This window comes from Harmonia axyridis, chromosome 2 (genome assembly GCF_914767665.1).
Source record: "Harmonia axyridis chromosome 2, icHarAxyr1.1, whole genome shotgun sequence".
NCBI lineage: Eukaryota > Metazoa > Arthropoda > Insecta > Coleoptera > Coccinellidae > Harmonia > Harmonia axyridis.
Window position 1 is genome coordinate 23,718,558 of NC_059502.1, and position 21,505 is coordinate 23,740,062.

Below are 21,505 nucleotides of genomic sequence, written 5' to 3' on the forward strand. Positions count from 1 at the left end.
AGATCTCAAATTCAGATTCAGAACTCGATTCACTTAATCGTTTCCTACTTAAGTAATCTGAACTTGAATTGCATTCAGAATCATAAGCATTATAACAAACCCTCCTCACCATATCTCCTCTTGCCCACAAATCAAAACGACAACTGTAGAAAAATTCGGCATCAAAACGATTTGTAGTTATAGAAGCATGCTATCTCTCTGTATTTTATTGGTTCAGATAGATTTTGTTCTTTCTTTCCAGAAGATACAAAAACGACGAAATTTCTTGTAATGTATATAGAAGTGGTGAGAAGGCGAAGCATTCATTCCAAAAAAGACTCTTGGAGATCACATAACCGTACATCCTCCTCATATTCGGCATGAATATTCGAGTGATTATTTTACATATACAAACTAAATTTTATCCTAGTCGGATCTGTTACAGAAATATTCGTAGTTCACGATAATGGTCATTCTGTGACTGTAACGCGGAGAAATTTCTCCAAAAATCGAGGTATTCGTCACTTAAATGATGCACCAAGCATCTGTCCCATTCGGAAAAAAAAATTTGAGGAAACTGGTTCAACACTAGATAAACCGAAGATTACTGAGAACGTAAGGAAACGAGGAATGAGTTAATCGGTCTGTTTGTGATGATCCCGATCTTTCCTTTCGGAAATGTGCAAGTACGTTGAATTTGCATAGATTGTACAACGCCGCATTTTGCACGAAGATCTAAAGGTGAACCCTCATAAATTTAATTGGTGCAAGAATTGAAGCAAATTTTGAACTTATTCACTGCCGCTATTGGACTGCAACCGATCCGAAAGGCAAGCAGTAAAAACCACTTCATTCGCAGTGAGAGCGTTATGTGAGGATGTTAGGAGAGTTCTTGTTGCCTGAACTGAAGAGCTTTCCTGGATATTATCAAAGAACATGGTTCCAGCAGTAAGGAGAAATTTCACTAATGTCCAATGTATCTCTGCCACTAGCCTATCGATTCTCTCGAAAATATTCGAGTTAAGTTAAATTTCGAACCAGAATGCTTGAAACGTTGTAAAAACTTGGAATGATCAAAGCCACACCCCTAAGGGATCTGTAGAAAGGCTTCGCTAACGTTCGAATGGAAAACGGCTTGAATGCCCATAAAAATCGGCATTTCAGGGTGAATAATTCAATTGAGTTCAGTCCAGTCTACAACTACAACATATGTGCAACACTTGCACCGACAACGAGAAGAGTAAATATTTTCACATCTGTTCCCGAGTCCGGCGAAAAAGTACCTGCGACCGAGCCGCAACGACAAGTGTCCAGCGACCCTCAAAAAAACAATTAGATCTAAATATCTTCTTCACACATTTTTAGTGTATTGGAAATAAATTGAATAAGTGTTTTTATCCCGTTCTTTTATTTCCCTAATTTGTCCTTGGCCGTGAACTAATTTAGTCACAATATAAGGACCACAACCCACAATGCATATATTTATTCTTCAACAAAAAATCATCTAATTCTTCTTTCCATTCCAAAAAATTTCAAAAACAAGGACTTTCCACAATGACGAACTCTTTAAAATGACAAATAGTGAAAACCTCTTATGAATCTTATGAATCGAAGGTCTCTATCGTAAAATAAAGCGTATTGATGTTTGAACTGATCGCTGAAACGGTTCCAAGCCGTCATCAGGAATTTTATTTTTAGATTGAATTAGTGTCGTGAACGCGAGGGTAGACATTTGGACGACATTATTTTTGAAAAATAAATTCTCAAATACTCGTAGTGTAGTTTTATAATTTTTTTCAGACATTTTTTGGACAATCTACTAATTTTTTTAATCGCTTTTTGACATATAAACTTTCATTTGAGACACCCTGCTCAATGGTGTATATCGAACCTTTCAAGCATGCATTTATTATTTTTATGAGCTTCTTTGTTTCCTCAAGGAAATGTGATAAATGACATAATGTTATCATAAAATTCCATATAATTCATTTGCAATCCTCCAAAAATCGCAAAGATATATCAGTCATTTTGTACAGATAATTCAGCATAACGGTCGTCAAAAACTAATTAGCTACGATCAAACATCTTAAGATATTAAATTCTAGTTAAGCATCACTTTACGCGCATTAGCAAGATCTCGCCATACCGCATTCCTAAATTTCACCGACATAAACTAGTTCGGATTTCCACCCAGTTTTCCACCGTATCCCCATTTCACATTCAAGCATATCCCTCCTAGGTAGAATACCCCTAATCCCCATTTAAAGATACCTGGATTGAACGCCCGCTGCTACATACTCGTATGTCATGTTTGTGTCTGCGAAACTTCCACAGATTAAACGCTCTCCGGTGATAAGCATTGACTTCCGCATAAATTGGATGATACGGTTTATGAAGGTTGAACAGACCTTAACCGTAAAGAAGGCTTAATGGTAACTAATTTCCGATGTAGAGGAATGTAAAATTCGACCATTGGCGATATGAAAAATTGAAGTGAATTTAAATACCAAGAGAGTGACTCTTTGATTGTCCGAGAGATGACTTCGTGAGCTACGCATCTCTCGGAAGAACGACACCGCTTAGGACATAAACCCAACCGCGCTACTGCAAAGTCACCATGATCCGCTAAGAATATTGAAGGTATATATGGCAGGGAACACCGATTGCCATACTGATGATTCCATCAGTGATCCCGAGATGAAAAACTGGAGTTTCCTGAGAGAGGGTGACAAAGTTTGGCACCAAGGATTGACATGCAATATGATAAAAGCTGAAATTCCAACTGCCCATACAAAACTCATCGAGTCATACCTGGAAAATAGAAAATTCTACTTCATAATGACCTCTGAGGACGAAAACATTGAACCATGACTCTGCAGCTGTAGCGTAAGGAAAAATGAAAAAGCTGCGACAAGAATACTGCAAATACAAGTAGAATATCTCATAAAATGGTACAACAAATGGCGAATTTAGGGGCTGTGAAGCCAAGAGTCAGATAATCTGTTCGGATATAAAAGAAAGAAAACTAAACCTACCACGAAAATTGAGATCAACAACCTAGAGATAAGTATCTTGGCAATAATGGACTTGACTTTTAATAGTCACATAGAAAAAGCAGAAAGAAATACAAACATAATAAAAAATCATTTATACATGTTAATCAATGGAAAAAGCATACTTGATAAATCACTGAAAGTTAGAATATAGATAAACAATCATCTGACCTACTATGACATAATGGATGTGTACCGCTCATCATGAACAAAAAGAAAATTGAAATTACTAAAAATGATACAAAGCAAATTCCTGATAGGAGCACTTAATAAACTGGAGGTTCATATTAAGACATTGACAAATAAAGCTTTCGGCAAAATCGAATCACGCAAAAACAAAGGCTCGAGAAAAGTATTGGAATATGACAGTGGAAAGTCAGAACAATAAACGACTGAAAATCACTCTCTAAAAGCAATATCTTAGACATCTTCGCGAATTGAAAAATAAAAATGAATAAAAAAGAATACGAAATTCTAAAACTGCAAATACAAAGTGAAGCAGAAACATTCAGCGTAGTATAGTGGCTGAAAAAGCCCGGTTTTTCCAATTCTGCTGAGTTCTAACATTGTATAAAGATAATCTTTATACGTCACTGAGTATAATATTTTGATATGCTTCTATATTAGAATTCCATGGGTAATTTATCAGATGCAATGAACTAAAATGAATAGTTGAATCATTCTGGGGACAATAAATCCAATTCTATTTTCGTTGGAGAGAATCGAATATATTCATTAAAAACTCACAGGAAGAATAAAACCGAATAAAATCCCAACAAAAAATGAAAAACCGTGAAAGCAATGACAGAGAGAGAGAGAGAGAGAGATACGGCCAACGTGATTCGATTACATCGCTATTTCCAGAATCCATTTCCATTTTTTCGCAATCGGCATTGTAATTATTTGAAGGCGTGGCAAATTGGTGGGATTTCCATGATAACCCGATGCGCTTGTTAATTTTCGGAATTATTATTTTTATTGGATTTCGTGCTCGGTCAACGCCGAATGTCAAGTGGAAAGCATATTTCGCTTGTGTCAACAGCTGCGATATAATGACCGATGCGACAAAACGATTTTCCAACGCTGGTTTTAAATTCTGACGTTCGGTGAAAGCCGAAATACTGCAAATTTTACTTTATAGTTGATTATTCACTGCAGGGAATGACCTTAATCGATAAGGTTCGAACATAAACATTAGAAATTGAAACGCTCAAGTCGAACCTGAGAGTAACAAACATTGATAGAGGGAGCATATGTCATTTTCAGTAAGCAAATTTTGTCCCCAACATGAACTATCAAATTTTACATGAAGCGCGCAGAAATGAAAACATATTAGTGATACGATATTTCACTCAATTCGCGAGTTTCTCCACAAAGAACGCATTTCTTATGTCCCATAGTGAATCAACGTTTCATATTAACTCAAAATATATTGAAGTAAATACCTATAAATATATCAGAAATTCAGAAAACAGACTTCAAACACGCCAAACGACGTGAAACAACCAATGGCACTAGGAGAGCAAAAGTTGCCAGACCTTGGATTTCAGCAGGTAGATACAGAAAATAATAAATATTCTGCTTATTATAAATTCAACAATTAGGAAAAATATCGGATTCCAAATATTCAAATTTGCATATTTAATCGGGAATCACTCAAGGAAATATATTTAATTCCTGCTTTTCCATAGCAACGAATTTTCAAAGGCCTGATTTCAGTCTATCAGCGAACAGAATCATTCTCACAGTCTGAAATGATTCAACACCGATTTTTCCATTAAGTTTGAAACTTAATGGTTTCATCGCATATCATGCGGAATCTTTTATTTTGAATGAAAGTAAATGATTCTACAAAGGCGATATTTCATAGCAGTCGTAGGAAAAATGATGTTTTCGCACTTGGAATTCCATTCTCAAATTTCATAAATTGTGTGTTATTAATTCTTATTTTAATTTTGAGAACTCTAAGTTTTCAAAGCCGCAATAAGTAAATTAAAAATATTTCGAGGGTCTGCTTAGGCCACTACAATGTTACAATCATGATTTATAAAGACGGTGTAAGATGTTGATAATTAATCTTAGTGCAGAGGAACCAAGGCAAAATGGCTAATATATTTGTATGAATAGATATACAGGGTGTCCCGTAAAGACCACGTCAAACCGAGGGAGAATGTAGATCAAAGGATAACCCACCTGCTATGACAAAATTCCCATTATAAAAGTCTTACCGTTTTCGAGATATTTTTTTTTTTTGAAAATAATGAATTTTTGCCCCTTTCAATAGTTTTGTCCTTACGGTTGGTACAAATTTACATCTTTTTGGTTAATTTTTTCAGTAAAATATTGCTGAAGAATGATTTTAACGTTTACATTAAAAACATCCTCCGAAATTTTAAAGGGGGGCTATGAGAAATATTTTTATAGGAAATTTTGGTATTGGATTATTTTGTTCATGAAGTTTAGCCCAACGTAGTGGAAAAAAAATGTACCGAGCTACTGCTGCACATTACACCAATAAATTATCTATTTTATAGTGATTTCAAAGAGGTATCACACAAGTCATTTGTTATTCAAAGAAAAAAGATATGGCTGTTTTTATCCAAATGGGTACGTTTCTGACAAAATCAAGTTTGTCAATTCTGTTAAGAAATCTTCGATATTGCATTACTTAGTGAACAATGGCAATTGTTTACGTGCGAAAATATTACTCACATTATTATTCACCTCAACGAAATTCAATTTTGCCGGCAAATTTTGCGAAAACATCATGCCTATCCAGATTTTTTTTAATAAGATCATTAGGAGCGATGAGTCTTCCTGTACCAAGGATGGGTACATGAAGACCTAAATCCTCTGGACTTTCAATATTGGGGCTGCCTAAAAGACAAAGTATACGCAACACCCATACGTGATGAAGCCGAATTGCGGATGCGTTCTCTCAAATCGGCTTCATCACGCATGTTTGTTGCGTATACTTTGTCTTTTAGGCAGCCCCAATAATAAAAGTCCATAGGATTTAGGTCAGGTGAACGAGGAGGCCACAAAATTTCACCTTCTCTTTCAATCCACCGGTGGGGATAAGTTCTATTTGAATGAGCGGTAACTTCGAGTCCGTAATGTGTTGGGCATCCATCATGTTGAAACCACAGACTACAGTGACTATATTAATAAAGTCACTGTACCACAGACTACGTCGCAGCGCCAGAGGCACATCTTCCAATAAAATGGGCAGCTGGTTGGTTGAAAATTCCAAATAATTGTTTGCGTTCAGCGATGGCGGCAGTTCGATCGGGCCCAAAATTGCACCATTAAATATTCCAGTCCATAAATTGATCTTTAATCGATATTGTGATCTATCTTCTTTCACCTCTTGTTGATTTATGATATTCCAGCCATGCAAATTGTGGAGATTCATGTACCCATCCTTGGTACAGAAAAACTCATCGCTCCTAATGATCTTATTAAAAAAATCTGGATCTGCATGATGTTTTCGCAAAATTTGCCGGCAAAATTGAATTTCGTTGAGGTGAATAATTATACGAGTAATATTTTCGCACGAAAACAATTGCCATTGTTCACTAAGTAATGCAATATCGAAGATTTCTTAACATAATTGACAAACTTGATTTTGTCAAAAACGTACCCATTTGGATAAAAACAGCCATATCTTTTTTCTTTGAATAACAAATGACTTGTGTGATACCTCTTTGAAATCACTATAAAATAGATCATTTATTGGTGTAATGTGCAGCAGTAGCTCGGTACATTTTTTTCCACTACGTTGGGCTAAACTTCATGAACAAAATAATCCACTACCAAAATTTCCTATAAAAATATTTCTCATAGCCCCCCTTTAAAATGTTCGGAGGATGTTTTTAATGTAAAGGTTAAAATCATTCTTCAGCAATATTTTACTGAAAAAATTAACCAAAAAGATGTAAATTTGTACCAACCGTAAGGACAAAACTATTGAAAGGGGCAAAAATTCATTATTTTCAAAAAAAAAATAATATCTCGAAAACGGTAAGACTTTTATAATGGGAATTTTGTCATAGCAGGTGGGTTATCCTTTGATCTACATTCTCCCTCGGTTTGACGTGGTCTTTACGGGACACCCTGTATACTTCCGGGAGTTGCGTGGAGTAGCCTTGGCTAGACTTCGCCCATAAAATTGCCAAATACAGACTCTACTTTCTACTAAACTCGTATAATTAATTTTACAGGTAAGCCTGTAGTAACGCCGATCCATAAAAACGTCACGGCAGTATTTGGACAACCACTCACATTGACGATGGAGTTCTGCGCTAACCCTCCCTACAATAGAGCATTCTGGATAGCCAAAAATAAGGTCTACAAGCCAGGAGATGCTGACACCACTGTGATTGCATATAGAATAACGGTAAGGCAACTCTCTTAAATCAAATATATTCTCTTTATAATGCATAATCAAACTAACCTCCATAAAATTAAATTTAAGAACGCATTTCGAAAAACAGTGACACATTTTTTATCCATGATGCTTTATCACATACGATGTTGCAACCGGAATTTTTAAAACGATGAATGAGTTATGATGAAATAATATTCGAAACTTCTTCTAATAAGGATGAAACCTGCCCGAGATCCAATGGTTCATTTGTTAACCGATTTACCACAAATCTAGAAGGTTCTTAAATCCGTCTATTAAGAAGGTTCTGCAAGACATCTCGCAGTTACGTCATCAACTTTTAAATATTTTGAAATTATCAAAAATATACTTTATCCCTCAGAGTGGGAGAAGCTATATCCTTCATCCCCTCTACTTTTCAGTTCTGAGTTTATGTATGATCTTTTGCTGGTAACCAGCAAGGAACTAAAGGTGGTTTTCCCTTCTATTGATGTTATTTGAATGTTTGTTTATTTTCATATAATTCGTATATAATAGTTCTCAATATTTGGGAAGATTTCTGTCTTTGAGAAAAAGGTGTTGGGTTTTTCGGTGAGAGCATGTTCGGGGAGTGCTTGGTTAATTTAATCTTTAGCAGCACTTCTTAACACTAGTTCCAGTTTTGCTGTTAATTTATAAATTGGTTAGATCTGTTATATCTTCAAGAAGTTTTTTCATTTAGTCGGTTATACCATTGGACAAGAAGGCTTGTCTCAAGTGATTCAATTCCTCCTGGAGGATACAGAGTCTACAGAAAATCACACTTGTAGAGAGATCCCAATGTATAGGAATTAGGACTGATTGCTTTAAGTGATTCAATTCCTCCTAATTCAAATACATTTCAGCTTCTTCTTAGTGTGCCCTTTCCATCAATGCAGGTTGAATATCACCATGGCAAATTCTGTTTTGTTTTAGGCGGCTCTTATAGCTCCTAATAGTTAGGACAAGTCCACTGGTGAATAGACCACGCCTATAAAGCCTGGAATTTTCTAATTATTTTCGGCAATCCGGTCGTGAAAGCCTTCAGCATTATCTTAATTTTTTGTTCACATGAATACATTTCTTTTAGAATGACAATATTTAGATCGCAGTCCAAAAAAATTCTTTTAAGTCATTTTGTCAATTGTAATCGAATGTTAATATGTAGATTTTTATTGATTATAGTAGTGTATCTTTGGCAATCCAAAAAGAGCTGTTCACAGAGCCCAAAGTGCACCGCTTCTCGTTTTACCGTAGCAGATTAGCGGGAAAAAATCAAGGCTCTGGCCTTAGAGTGCGTCTTCCAAACTTGCTTTATCGAAATGAATTATTATTTCCCATTTTGCTTGCTGTTTCACCAGATCAAATATCAATTGAATGTAGAATTTCCGCGCAGCGATTTCTATATTCTTCCTAGTTAGTTTTCTTTAAACTAATGTTAAGAATATGGACGTAGATAAGGAAATTTCAATATCTCAAGTGTTCTCCATTGGTAAAAGACTTGCACCAGTGTTTTTTTTAACGAATCCTATTCATTTCATGAGCATGTGTAGTTTTTTCGATTAAGTTAGGCCTGATGCTCATGGCATGGGTCCATGATGCCAAATAAGATGAAGCGAGATTCTGGACACGCAGCAAGACTTTCCGAGCAGGTACAATGGTCAAAATCAGCTGCAATCACGTGTAGGTTTGCGGAGAGCTTCAAGCTAGCCATGATTGAGCGAGAGACAGTGCACTATGGACTTACCTTAATACGACGAACTGACGGCTCTGCAAAATGTTTACTGCTCGTTACTAGCGCGTAGAGAGAAGAAGACCTGGCGTAAGCATAACGCTTTTTCCTCACGTGACGATTTCTGCGAGTATTTGCCCTTCTGTTCTTTGTTTCAAATTGGAGTTTAGATGTGTTTTGAAAAGGAAAAGTGTTCTCGTTCGGTTTGACTGTTTTTTTTCTATGCATTTCTTTCCAAAATGTTCATATTCCTATCCTTGAAGACACTGTTTAATTATCTCTCCTAACCTACATTCATTTTGTATTTTTCAGAATTCATCTGCCCCCCACTGCCACCAAGCCGTGCTGTTCCTTACTAAAGTCTCAGCTACAGATGTCGGAGAGTATACGTTTATGGTACGGTCGCCAAATGGTATATCCGAAGGAAATTTTTTTGTAAATATGACTTATGCTAGCGGATACATAGTCCATACAGAAGCCACAGTATCGATGAACGAATCACCCAGTAACTTTGCCAAAATGTACTTTATAAGTGTTATATTTTTATTACTGAATTGTTACTGACTGACATAGATGAGAATCCACAGGTGGTATACTTCAAGTCCCATCGTCGATCGACTACAAATTTCCATTCAAAAATTGCCGAATATTCCACGAAAAATCTTCATAATAGGATTATTTTAAGGTCTTAACTGTTGAAGTGTTTTGCAACCATTCGACGATAAATTTCTCTCATTCTCGTGCACCGACTTATGAAGATAATAACGTTTGCAACATCTTTCGAAAACTATTTGAAAGATATATGCCAGCATTATATAGATTATTTTCTCCTTTCATAAACTATTCAATTATTAATATAGCATAACATTAACGAAAAACTGAAGAAAATTATCTCCTTTTTTTTGAGAAATTTTATTAATTTCAAATTCAATTTACTTTGAAATTCTGATGGTGAAAACCTGAAACGCCTTATGAGCATTGTGATCCCATAATTCAATTGGTGTTTGAATAATTAGGTAAAATTAATTTTCAGTATTTTGTTACTTATATATCTCCAAACAGAAATAAATGAAAAATAAATTTGGAAACACGTATTTTCTTATTTGATTAGTCTTTAATTTTTTGAACAAAATGGAAGTAATAAGTAATAAGATCAGCAATCAACAATTTATTTCCTCCAAAATTTCCATGGCAAATCGAAACCAACCAATCCATATAGATTTTTAAGAAAACATAAAAAAGGGGGCTGGTTCATAAATAGCTGTATAATATGATCGTTTTCTGTAATATTAGACGAGTAGTGGATATATTTTTAGGTGGAATTGTGATAGCTGCCTTTAATGAAACTATCCCCAAGTAAAATTTTGTAAGAAAATGCAAAACACTGAATTGAAAATTTGGCAATTTTGAATGAAAATTTCAATCTACTTTTAACACATACAACTGAGAAAAATCAATTTTCTTGTATATTTTAAAATAATATAAATGTATAGTTTTATATTGGTTCCAGTTTTTACATGTATAAATCTGTTGATAGGTCAAGCTTAAATGTTAAGATGAATGTAAGTAATAATAAAATACACGTCCAAATATGTCCAGCTTTTTAATTAAAAATAATCCATGAACTGGCTCTTTTAATGAATGAGAAAATACTGAAGGATTAGAAAAAGTAAGTAGAAAAAAACAATATTAGGAATTACTTTTGACAAGATGTATTGAATTCATTGAACTCTCGAATAGCCTTCAGACAAATGAAAAGGCTATGAAAAATAAAATGAACACACCTGGAACAATAATAAACAGTATATAAAAATATATTTATCATCTTTGGTAAATTATAGTTTTTTATGGAATAAGGAACTATTGCTGGCTGAATAAAGCCGTTTAACATTCTGATGCACTCATTCCTCTCCTCCTCAAGCGCTCACCCTCTTCTGAACCAACAACTGAAATATCTTCTTCTGATGAAGAAGTATCTAAAAAGAGAAATATTCGCTTTACTATTACAATTATATGTCTATAGACTTTTAATAATTGATTTATGAAGACTATGAGGTCATACCAGATAAGCATAAGAATAATTTATGAATGCAATATAAATTCATTAAAGATATTTCAATCAAGTGATATCTTTAATCCTGAGGCGAATTGTTTGTACAATTTGCTGAGGAATTAAAAATCACTTTTGGTCACAAGGTTCATCCGTTATTATATGCACTGTGAGAAAATATTAGAAAGATATCATATCATACATTTCTATGACCAGTTAAAAATAATGCCTCCAATAAAAATAATTAATTTGTCAAAAACGTGCCCGAATTCTTGTATGAGTAGTGTGCAAGTAGTATTGTTACCGTAATGAGGATTTTAATCCCTAGGGATTGAAAACACCCTTTTAGTCCCTGAAATCAGAGATTGAAACCACGATTTTAATCCCTGAAGTGCATACACAAATGTTTGGTATTACTTTACAACATTATATTTCAAGAAAACATTACTGGAGATTATAACTTTCATTTATCTTCATACAGTTCACACTAAAGTCTGAAATTCAACGAAAAAAACTGCAGAAACATAAAATTTAAATCAATACTTTTTGATAGTAAATACATAGTTATATCATAGATTTGTGTTTTTAGTTATGATCAACCATCAATGATTTGAATATTATTATTCAGTACATTGATTGATAAAAAACATTTTACTTTATTATCGAATAAATATCTAAAGTTCATTTATAATCTGATTAAGAATCATTTGACTTACCTTTCTCCAAAATATAAGTTCTGTGAACATCCTCTGGATTATTTTCACCATGAGATCTAAGATACTCCAAATATTCTTCGGAATTGATAATCTGATACCAGCTGATCATACTCACAAAAGCAATGAAGAATAAGTTAGATGTGATACCTGAAAGTTATAAATTTAATGGTTGTTTTATAAAAAAAAAATGTTAAAATTCACCAATAACTGCAGATAATATGGGAAAATGAAACATAATATATCTTAGACCCGAAAAATTGGCACTAATAGTGAATTTAGCTGAATATATTTCGATATGTTTAGTCTGTATTTCTATGTGAATATCTGACACCTTTTGATCCTGAAAAATAGAAAAAATTTAGATGATTAATGGTGATAATTGTGTTAAAGAAAATTCTTTCAACAGAAAGACTGAAACTAAATACTTGCCTCTGGTTCTAAATAACTAGAAAAGAGTTCAATATAAATCTTCTGTTTCTCTTCAAAATGCCTGACCATATAAAAGGGACTCAAGACCATTTTAAAAAGAATATCCAACATAACACTTTGATAGCGAAGCATAGCAGATCTACAGGAGTTTGTGATTAAACGGCCATCAGTACTATGAAAGTCCGCACAAACCATAAACATCCCTGAAAAGGGAAATCCAATCCCACAGTAAAATATCATCAAAATAGTATAAATTATGAGAAAGATTCATAATTGCATGGAATGTTGCTACATTAATTAAATGAATTTTTACTTATCCAACCTATACTAACTAAAAAAACATTGAAAACCAAAAAAATTATGTAGTGATTATAAAAAATGTTTGGTTTTAGGGTATAGTTATTTGTTTCTGGACATTTTTGCAATATGCAGTGATGATATGTGCCCATATCTTCCAAAAGAAAATAAGGTTAAAGTTCCTCTCTTTTATAATCAAATAATTGTACTCATCATATTCATTCTTTGCTACTCATGTCCAATCAAGCTTATCTTATCTTTCATTGAAAAAATTGAATAGCAGGACTAGGGTCAATCTTAATCTCAATTTGATCAAAAATATAGCTGAAGGAGAATTAAGATTGCCAACATAGTTAAATATTCAGATTTTACTATTCAAATAATATATCGAAAGTGATTTCTGACCAGAAATGAAATAGTAGGTTCTTATGAGCTAAACTTCAAAATATTTGGGCTCCAGAGAAATGAATTGTTTACATTTCTGATACACCTAAAAGATTCAGCTCACCAAGATCTTTGTTCGTGGGAGATTCTGGCATTATAAGTTCTAGGAATACTTTGTATGGCTGTCCTGCCATAAGAGATTGTTGCTTGTGGTTAAAATGAACACTTCCTGAAGGGAAACTGCATATACCTTTGTGTACATCCCATTTTTCACAAGGTCTATAAATATTCTAATTGAATAAAGCATAATCAACTAGTATATTTTCATAACTTACTTGAATTTGAGATACACTGGTTTTTCGTGTGTTATAGTAGGTACATAGACATAATAAAATGCAACATACATAAATATTGAAAGCCATACAATCAATGCAGTCAACAATGCTACAATTGATCCTCTAAATAATATCTCCCTCAAATTGTTCACTCCTTTTTTTGTTCGGGATTTATATATGTCGATAGTATCATAAACGAATTTTGCTAAAGGTAATTTTATGCGCTCTCTAGCGAATCGACGAGGAGATGTCACAAAAAAGAATACGCTAGAAATCAATCGCTTCATTGTTTTAGAACTTGAAAACTAATCATAATACAAAAAGTTAAAAATGAGATATTAACCCTAGAACCAGATAACACAGATTACGGACCAGTCTATCTAAAATCTAACTTAGATAAAAAAACAGATAATTCAAATTGTTAATTCAATTCAAAATCATATACTGACATAAATGTCAAAGCATAAATATAAAACATCAGATTATTCTTGTTTGTTTATATAAAAGCTCACTTCAAGAAACTTTTTTGCCACCTTAATGTCAGATCGTTGAAGGCTTTCAAAAGCTGAGTAAAGCGAACTTTGCAAAATATTTTCATCTGAAATTTCTGGTTATGACTAATCTGAGTATACTAAGCTCAGAATATCATATAAATTTTTTTTTTAAATTAAACAATTATTAGTGTTCTGTGCTTTAACCCATATCTAAATTATTGATATTCTATGATTATAGTTATGGTGACGGAACTTTAGAACTACTTTTTCAAACTTAAAGAGTTAACCTATATAATCTTGCCGTTATTTCCCGCCGTGCTTCGTTCCCAGGTATCCTAATAAGTTAGAAAGCATATGTATATAGAATTTCATTGAACTACATTTTATTTATATATTCTATTCCTGAAGAACCCTCGAATATTGAACATTCGAAATGCCCCCTAAAAGGAAATTGCAAAGCACAACAGATGACAAAAAAACAGCGAAACGGACTAAGTGTAAGCTTTTTTTATGTACATAATAGCAAGTTTTGTTCTATATAAGCTTCGTAATGAGCCTGATGAAATCCAATACAGCTAAACGATTTTTGAAAATTTAGGTTATCTGCAATAGTTGATGTTGATATTTTTTTCAGTCACTCTTAGTAATGATATATTCACACCATCTACGAAGCAAGGAAGTGTTTTAGTAACTGGTCAGAATGACGTAGGCCAATTAGGTCTTGGAGATGAGGTGATGGAAAAGAGTAGATTGGCTTTGCTCCAATTGGAAAGTAACAATGAAGTTATAGATATTTGTGCTGGTGGAATGCACACTGTATGTTTGACTAAGGACGGCAAAGTAAGTGTAATCTATATATAATTAATATACAGGTGGCCATTTGAAAACGAAACAGACGAGATTACAGACAAAATAAAGTTTTTCGATAGAAATGCTCGGACAGGTCGATTTCTGTTTCGAGGGGGACAACTTAAGATGTAGGTTACGGACGCATAGCGCTTCAACCCTTGCTGCTACAACCCCCACCCCCAATTTTTGAATAGGGAAGATGGGGTGAGTGATACCTCAATTTAAAGGTATTTTTATACTGATTTCAGCACAGTAATTGTTTTTTCATTTTATGCATTAGTTCTCGAAATATTCATGCGTTAGTTAGTTAGGAAGGAAGCCACAGTCATGGTTGTTTTGAAGCTCAAAATGTCGATTTTTCACAAAACACTACAAGTGCCATGAAAACACCACTTCATTTTCAAATACTTAGTTAAGAATATTTCGAGAACTAATGCATAAAATGAAAAAACAATTACTGTGCTGAAATCAGTATAAAAATACCTTTCAAATGAGGTATCACTCACCCCATCTTCCCTATTCAAAATTTGGGGGTGAGGGTTGTAGTAGCAAGGGTTGAAGCGCTATGCGTCCGTAACCTACATCTTAAGTTGTCCCCCTCGAAACAGAAATCGACCTGTCCGAGCATTTCTATCGAAAAACTTTATTTCGTCTGTAATCTCGTCTGTTTCGTTTTCAAATGGCCACCCTGTATATGTACATTAGTTTAATATTTTTCATATCAGTTCCATAATCATTATTAAATAATAATGCTATATATTTCAATAAACAGATTTTCACATTTGGATGTAACGATGAAGGTGCACTTGGAAGAAAAACTGATGATGAAGAAAATTCAGAATATGTACCAGGTCCTGTCGAGTTACCTGAAAAAGTTATTCAGATTTCAGCAGGAGACTCTCATACTGTTGCCTTGTTAGAAGATGGTAGAGTGTTCGCTTGGGGAACATTCAGGGTGAGAATAATATGCTTATTCGAATTTATTTGTTTTTATTGATTATTAATATAGTGGGCTGTCGTACTCGACTCATATTTACTTTAATTATCTCATTTTGAACTTAATATATATTGAATCGGTAATCATGTGAAATAGGTATATGACTTTGAGACCCTCAAATGACGTCACATTGTCATCTGCCGAAGTTTAACTACTCCTATTTCGTTGGAGTTTTTGAGATCCCACCACTTTTCAGGATGAGTGAAGCAATCTCAAATGTTTCTCTGATTTATTGTCCTATTTTACCACATGCAAAAATTCGAAATACGTTTTTACGTCTTCATTGTTAATTTTAGAAGAACCGTTTAACAACACAAAGACAAGACTTTTGTATCATATTTTTATATGAAAATTCATAAAAAAATAAATGTTTGTAGGAAAGTTATATGTATAATGCATATATTCATTCTTGAATAAAAATTCATCTAATCATTTTTTGCCATTCCTAAATATTAATAAATACAGACTTTCCACAAAAACGAACTCTTCAGAATGAATAATAATGAACACATCATATAAATCAATGATCTATAGGGTAAAATAAAGAGGGCGAATTTTTAATTGATCGCTGAAATCCCCTCTTAAATTTTTACTTTCTCTTATAATAAATTCTTATTTCTTCTAGGATACTCATGGCAACATGGGTCTGACAATGTCAGGTAATGAAAGACTACCTTATGAGATTATAAAAAATGTTCCCATAGTGAAAGTAGCATCTGGTGAAAATCACCTCGTACTCTTGACTCGTTTTGGCCAAGTTTATACTTGTGGAAATGGAGAGCAAGGTCAACTTGGTAGAACAACTGAAAGACATAGTGGACGTGATGGTAGAGGTGGTATGAGTAAAGCACAAAGAGGTAAATCAAGGAAAATACATTTTTGTTGTGAATATCATCACTTTTGATTTTCAGAAAAACTTCTTATACCGGCTTTAATAAACGTTAAACCTTCTTTGAGACTCCATTTTGATAACATTTGGTGTGGATCTTGTGGTACTTATGTGAAAGTTGCAGGATCAGATAGCATATACGTATTTGGGCTCAATAATTATGGGCAACTAGGTAGGTTCCATCTAAATATATTTAGTTATTATCAATTTATTGAGTAGATTGCTTTATATTAATAAGCTGGTTAACATGTTCTTCCATTTGTACAAACGGGCCTGTGCAAGCGTAATTGATCCTGTGCATACAGATTTTAAATTGGATGATAGTTTGATCTATCTTCTGAATACCATTAAGATATCAGTTATCATATTGAAAGATGGTTCAGTTTGTAATAGGTGGCCTCTTTAACTCTCCGTTTTGGATTAATCATGAACTGATTGAAAATATATTATTTTAGGATTAAGTCACAGTGGACAGCAATATGTTCCAGCACATAGCAAAATATTTTCTAACCAAAATTTAGTGGAAATAAGTGGAGGTGTACATCACACATTAGCACTGAATAAAAGTGGTAAAACTTTTGCTATTGGAAGGCATGAATATGGAAGGTTGGGATTAGGAGAAGATGCGAAGGATGCAACAGAATTAATTGCAATTCCAAAATTGAAAGACTATAAAGTAACTACTATTTCGGCTGGTTCCTGCACCTCGTTTGCGGTAACAGAAAAAGGTTAGTACTCTCACATAATACAAAATATTGAAGCTCAGGATACTACTGAGCAAAGTTCATTGATGGTGATGTTTTGTTATTGATGGATGTTAGATGTCACAAATATCGATGTTCAATATATTCCAGATGAAGGATTTAACCTCAAATTTGAATATTGCTTATAACAACATCGGATCTAATGACTTATCAGTTATAGCGACGACAATTCGCATCCCTGACTCAATTCTTTGTAAAAGCCATTGAAGACATATTGCATATAGCAACATCGCATATAACGACGTACTGAGAATTGGCTCTGAATTGGTGCAAGATGCAAGAGTACCTGCAGGGCTAGGTGAAAATTGGTTGTCTACTGTATATCCTAATTTAAGGAAAGGGTACAAGAATGAACACATTTTTAATGCGAACAAATCGGGGAAATTTTCAGAATGTTACCAAATAAATCAATGAAATTGGAGGGGGGAAAAAACATATGTGGGTAAGATGCCAGAAGACAGGGTAACGGATAATCGTTTATGTTGCTGCTAATACAACCGGTACAGAAAAAATGTATTAAAATTGGGCCTTCAATTTTAATTATTTTTTTCTGCATTCATGCAAAAAGCAAAACTTTATTGAACTATATTTAGTGGAAAAAGAAGTTCTTTATTGCACTAGTGCAATAAAGTTTTTATTGCACTCATCTGTCATTCTACTTCAACGTGCTGTCATCATGACAAACAAATATTTCAGCCTGAAGGAAATAACGATGTACAGTTACCAAGTACTAGTATGTTTAAAGCAGTAACAAATCAAGAAGTAGATTTAAAAAGTACTTCACTACGAAATATTCAAATTGAAAATTGCACCAATTGTTCATTCACTTTCAACATTGAGGGTAAAAATAAAGTTTGAGTTAAATTGTTCGTAACGTATTAGTTCCTGTTTCAATACAAATCGATATTAATAATAAAGTATTAAAGTTGCGCTTTTCATTTTCCTACACCTAGTGCCGCACCTCAATAAATCATTTTTTGCTTTTTGCATGAACATAGAAAAAATGTTGTATGCAACTCGTGCAAAAATTGTTTATTGCACTTGTTGCATAAATAACTATTATATGAAATAAACATCATCATTTAGACCTGACACGTCCAAATAAAGGAAAATCCTATTGACTATATGCAATATATATATATTCAAGTACATAGTTGATGCGATGAATGCTCTATCATGAAAAACAACAGAAAATCTAAAATCATAGCCAATTTACCTGATTCTCAGTTTAAATATCAAAGTTGCCGATTTTCCTTGAATAATAATTGAAAAAATATCTTATATTGAAAATTGGCAACAATAATAGTTATTTATAATACAAGTGCAGAAGGCATTGATATTCTTCCACGAGTTCAAAATTCAAAAACGAGCCACGAAGTGGCGAGTTTTGGAATGAACGAGTGGTAGAATGAGCCTTCTGTACGAGTATTATACATTATTTTCTCTAATTCATTGCATTTTCATTGAAATTAATGAAATATTTCCATGGTCATGTATATATTTTAGTGATTTTTGCATTGAAAAATGTTGGTTGGCAGAACTGATTTCTTTAAGGCAAATTGATGAATTGACAGATAAAGCCGTGGCGGAAAGTTCGGAGTACCAACATAGAATAATAAAATATAACCATGAAAACTGTGCGTTTCTGATATATTCTCGCACGATTTTGTTCTACAAGATGTGGAAGAATGAACGGAATAACCACAGAATTAGAGAAAATAACTTTAAATTTCGCTTTTCCAGGAGAATTGTACTGTTGGGGTATGGGAACATCTGGTCAATTAGGAACAGGCAGTGATGAAGACTGTCTAGAGCCAACCCTTGTTAAAGGAAAACAGTTAGAACAACGCTCCGTTATGAAAGTTTCAAGTGGTGGACAACATACTGTAGTATTGGCTTTCACAACCAATAACAATCAAAATGGAAACAAGTAAAACAGAATTGTTACTAGAAAATTCATATGACCATAAATTTATTTTTGAAAGGCAAATTGTAGGAACAATTTTCAAAATAAGAAGAGGGTTCCAATTGTGTGGTGGTTCTTTTAATTTAAGTCAATACCTAAATAGGCAATTATTATTTTTCCTAGTAATTTTTGTTATGCTGTTTGTAATCCTGTAAATAATTTGAAAATACTAATTAAAGGAACTATTATTGATGTTTTTGCTACTGCTATGAAGACGTTTTTGTATAAACTTCATGGAATTGTTAATGTTCAAGTTGATCTTGAACAGAGTATGACAAAGTTCTATTTAAAGAAAATGTTGACAGTGTTCAATTTCTTCGTGATTGTTCTTTGAGTTGTGTTGTTTTTGAGCTGAGTTTCTGTTAGTACAGTAACTAAATAATTAGTTTTACGGCAATTGTAACTTCATTTTGTTATTTCGTACTGCCATAATTGATTGTATTTTTCAAGAAGAAAAAATAAAGAATTGAATTTGATGTTTCGGTAATTATTTCATTTCAACTCCTAAAAAAATTAAATTCAACTTATTCAAAAGAATAAGGTATTCAAATTGGATTTCAACATGATTAATTATCATTTTATGATTACCTTCATCTAAGTTTTCCCCCTCTGAATGGTTTTATAGTGTAATTAAAATCATGGTGCCAATTTTGAGTTTCACGAGTTATGCACAGACAAATAAGTTATCCCTTATTATTAGAACCATTGTATTTAGATAACAGTATTCGCGAAACTCAAAACAGCTTGTTTCTGATTAACAGGGTGTTAAATTTCAATTGAAAAAACGGTTTATTGCAAAAATGTACATTGTTCTACTATGAATATATCTATATACAATGGGGACACTATTTATTGAATTAACTAATCAAAAAAATCCAGGCAGCTCCGAACTCAAGAAAACGAACACTGATGACATATTGTCTATGAGGTATATTAGTTTAGGATTTTTTGGAATGTTTTACTTAATAATTATGATTAATTACTCAAATAAAAAATGTTATACAGAAAAAAAACTCATCAAAGGGGTGTGAGACTATGCGTCCTTGTACTTCGCTCATAAGTCAGCCTTCCACATTACAGTACCATAGTACGGTCTTGCTACACTATGATCTGTTGAGAAACATTTATTTAAGCTCCCCAGAAAGTCTGAAATCTCTATGGAACCTTTAATACCCTCACTGAATTTCATCAAATCGGTCTAGAAGAACCTTTCACAAACCCATAATGAATGTTTGGTACCCTTCAATAACTTATGATCCACTTCAAATGAAAAATAACAAAGTTAATAAATAGTATATTTCAGTTTATTCTACAACATAAATACTTCTGGAAATAATCTATAATAGCTATTAAACGAATTTACTTATATTACTTTCATCCCACGTTTATATCACCTGATAATATATACAATATTTATCGATTTCAATAACAAGCTTTCAGAATTATTTTATAAAAATGAAATTGTGTCCCTGAAATTTTCAATTTAGGTTTAAGGTAAGGCATAATAAAAATATTTAATGACAAAAATCCTTTCATTAATCAAAAATTTCGGAGCTAATTGATTTTTTTGTATAAAACTCTCATTTAGAATTAATTCTTCCTATAATAAAATCGCACGATTTTAAAGGCTAACAATAGCAATTCATTACAGAATAATGAAATTTAAATGTAGAGTTCATTATGGCCACTTTAAATCAGAAAAATTATATGCAATGTTTTTTAGTTATAGGAGTGTGAATTTTGGTTTCATTGATGTGGGAATAATAAACCTACATGTGAAATTTGCGAATTTCCTACTGATTTTCTTTTTTAGAATTGAAAAAATGATGAGATTCTACTTCTTTGATGTTCTGTATGTGACATATATGAACACAGATTTATAATTCAATAAGGAATGGAAGAATATCCATCTGGTATGAATCTGTGCTCCATGATTTTCAATATCTAAAAGTAGTCAAGAAAGAATAAATTTGGCAAATAAGTACCCTTGAGATTACGGAAGTTGGGTCAATACATATTCCTTGAACACAGTTGATTATTAAGACTAGAATGATGAAGATAGGGGTGTAATAAATAGAAACAAATAATAAAATAAACTAACAGCTCAACAATAATGAAAATTTTTTAGAAACAATATGCTCTCATTCAAATGAAAAAATAATATAA

At 33.1% G+C, this 21,505-nt stretch overlaps 3 protein-coding genes across 4 annotated transcripts in view; 2 read left to right on the forward strand and 1 right to left on the reverse strand.

Annotated features, from left to right (window-relative positions):
- The window catches only part of LOC123672596 (hemicentin-1), a 454,027-nt gene extending 443,264 nt beyond the window's left edge, over nt 1-10,763 (forward strand). The window contains exons 8-9 of the mRNA XM_045606762.1: nt 7,256-7,431; nt 9,482-10,763. Coding sequence (XP_045462718.1) covers nt 7,256-7,431; nt 9,482-9,733 — 428 coding nt within the window. The 3' untranslated portion in view covers nt 9,734-10,763. The remainder of the gene's footprint in view (nt 1-7,255; nt 7,432-9,481) is intronic.
- A 102-nt stretch (nt 10,764-10,865) lies between these two features.
- LOC123672604 (seipin) lies at nt 10,866-13,994 on the reverse strand. Of its 2 annotated transcripts, none has more exons than XM_045606774.1 (6): nt 13,381-13,994; nt 13,170-13,324; nt 12,365-12,567; nt 12,137-12,275; nt 11,936-12,082; nt 10,866-11,145 (listed from the first exon to the last, which is right to left on the reverse strand). In XM_045606774.1, exons 1-6 carry the CDS (start codon nt 13,665-13,667, stop codon nt 11,054-11,056), a joined length of 1,023 nt encoding a protein of 340 aa, XP_045462730.1. In that variant the 5' UTR covers nt 13,668-13,994; the 3' UTR covers nt 10,866-11,053. The 2 variants fall into 2 exon arrangements, with proteins under 2 accessions (XP_045462730.1, XP_045462729.1); XM_045606773.1 differs by having other exon boundaries at nt 13,170-13,335; nt 13,381-13,521.
- Nucleotides 13,995-14,109: 115 nt separating this feature from the next.
- LOC123672599 (regulator of chromosome condensation) lies at nt 14,110-19,815 on the forward strand. Its single transcript, XM_045606765.1, has 7 exons — nt 14,110-14,371; nt 14,509-14,714; nt 15,496-15,678; nt 16,346-16,577; nt 16,632-16,781; nt 17,065-17,337; nt 19,117-19,815. Exons 1-7 carry the CDS (start codon nt 14,308-14,310, stop codon nt 19,305-19,307), a joined length of 1,299 nt encoding a protein of 432 aa, XP_045462721.1. The 5' UTR covers nt 14,110-14,307; the 3' UTR covers nt 19,308-19,815.
- Nucleotides 19,816-21,505: the final 1,690 nt, after the last annotated feature.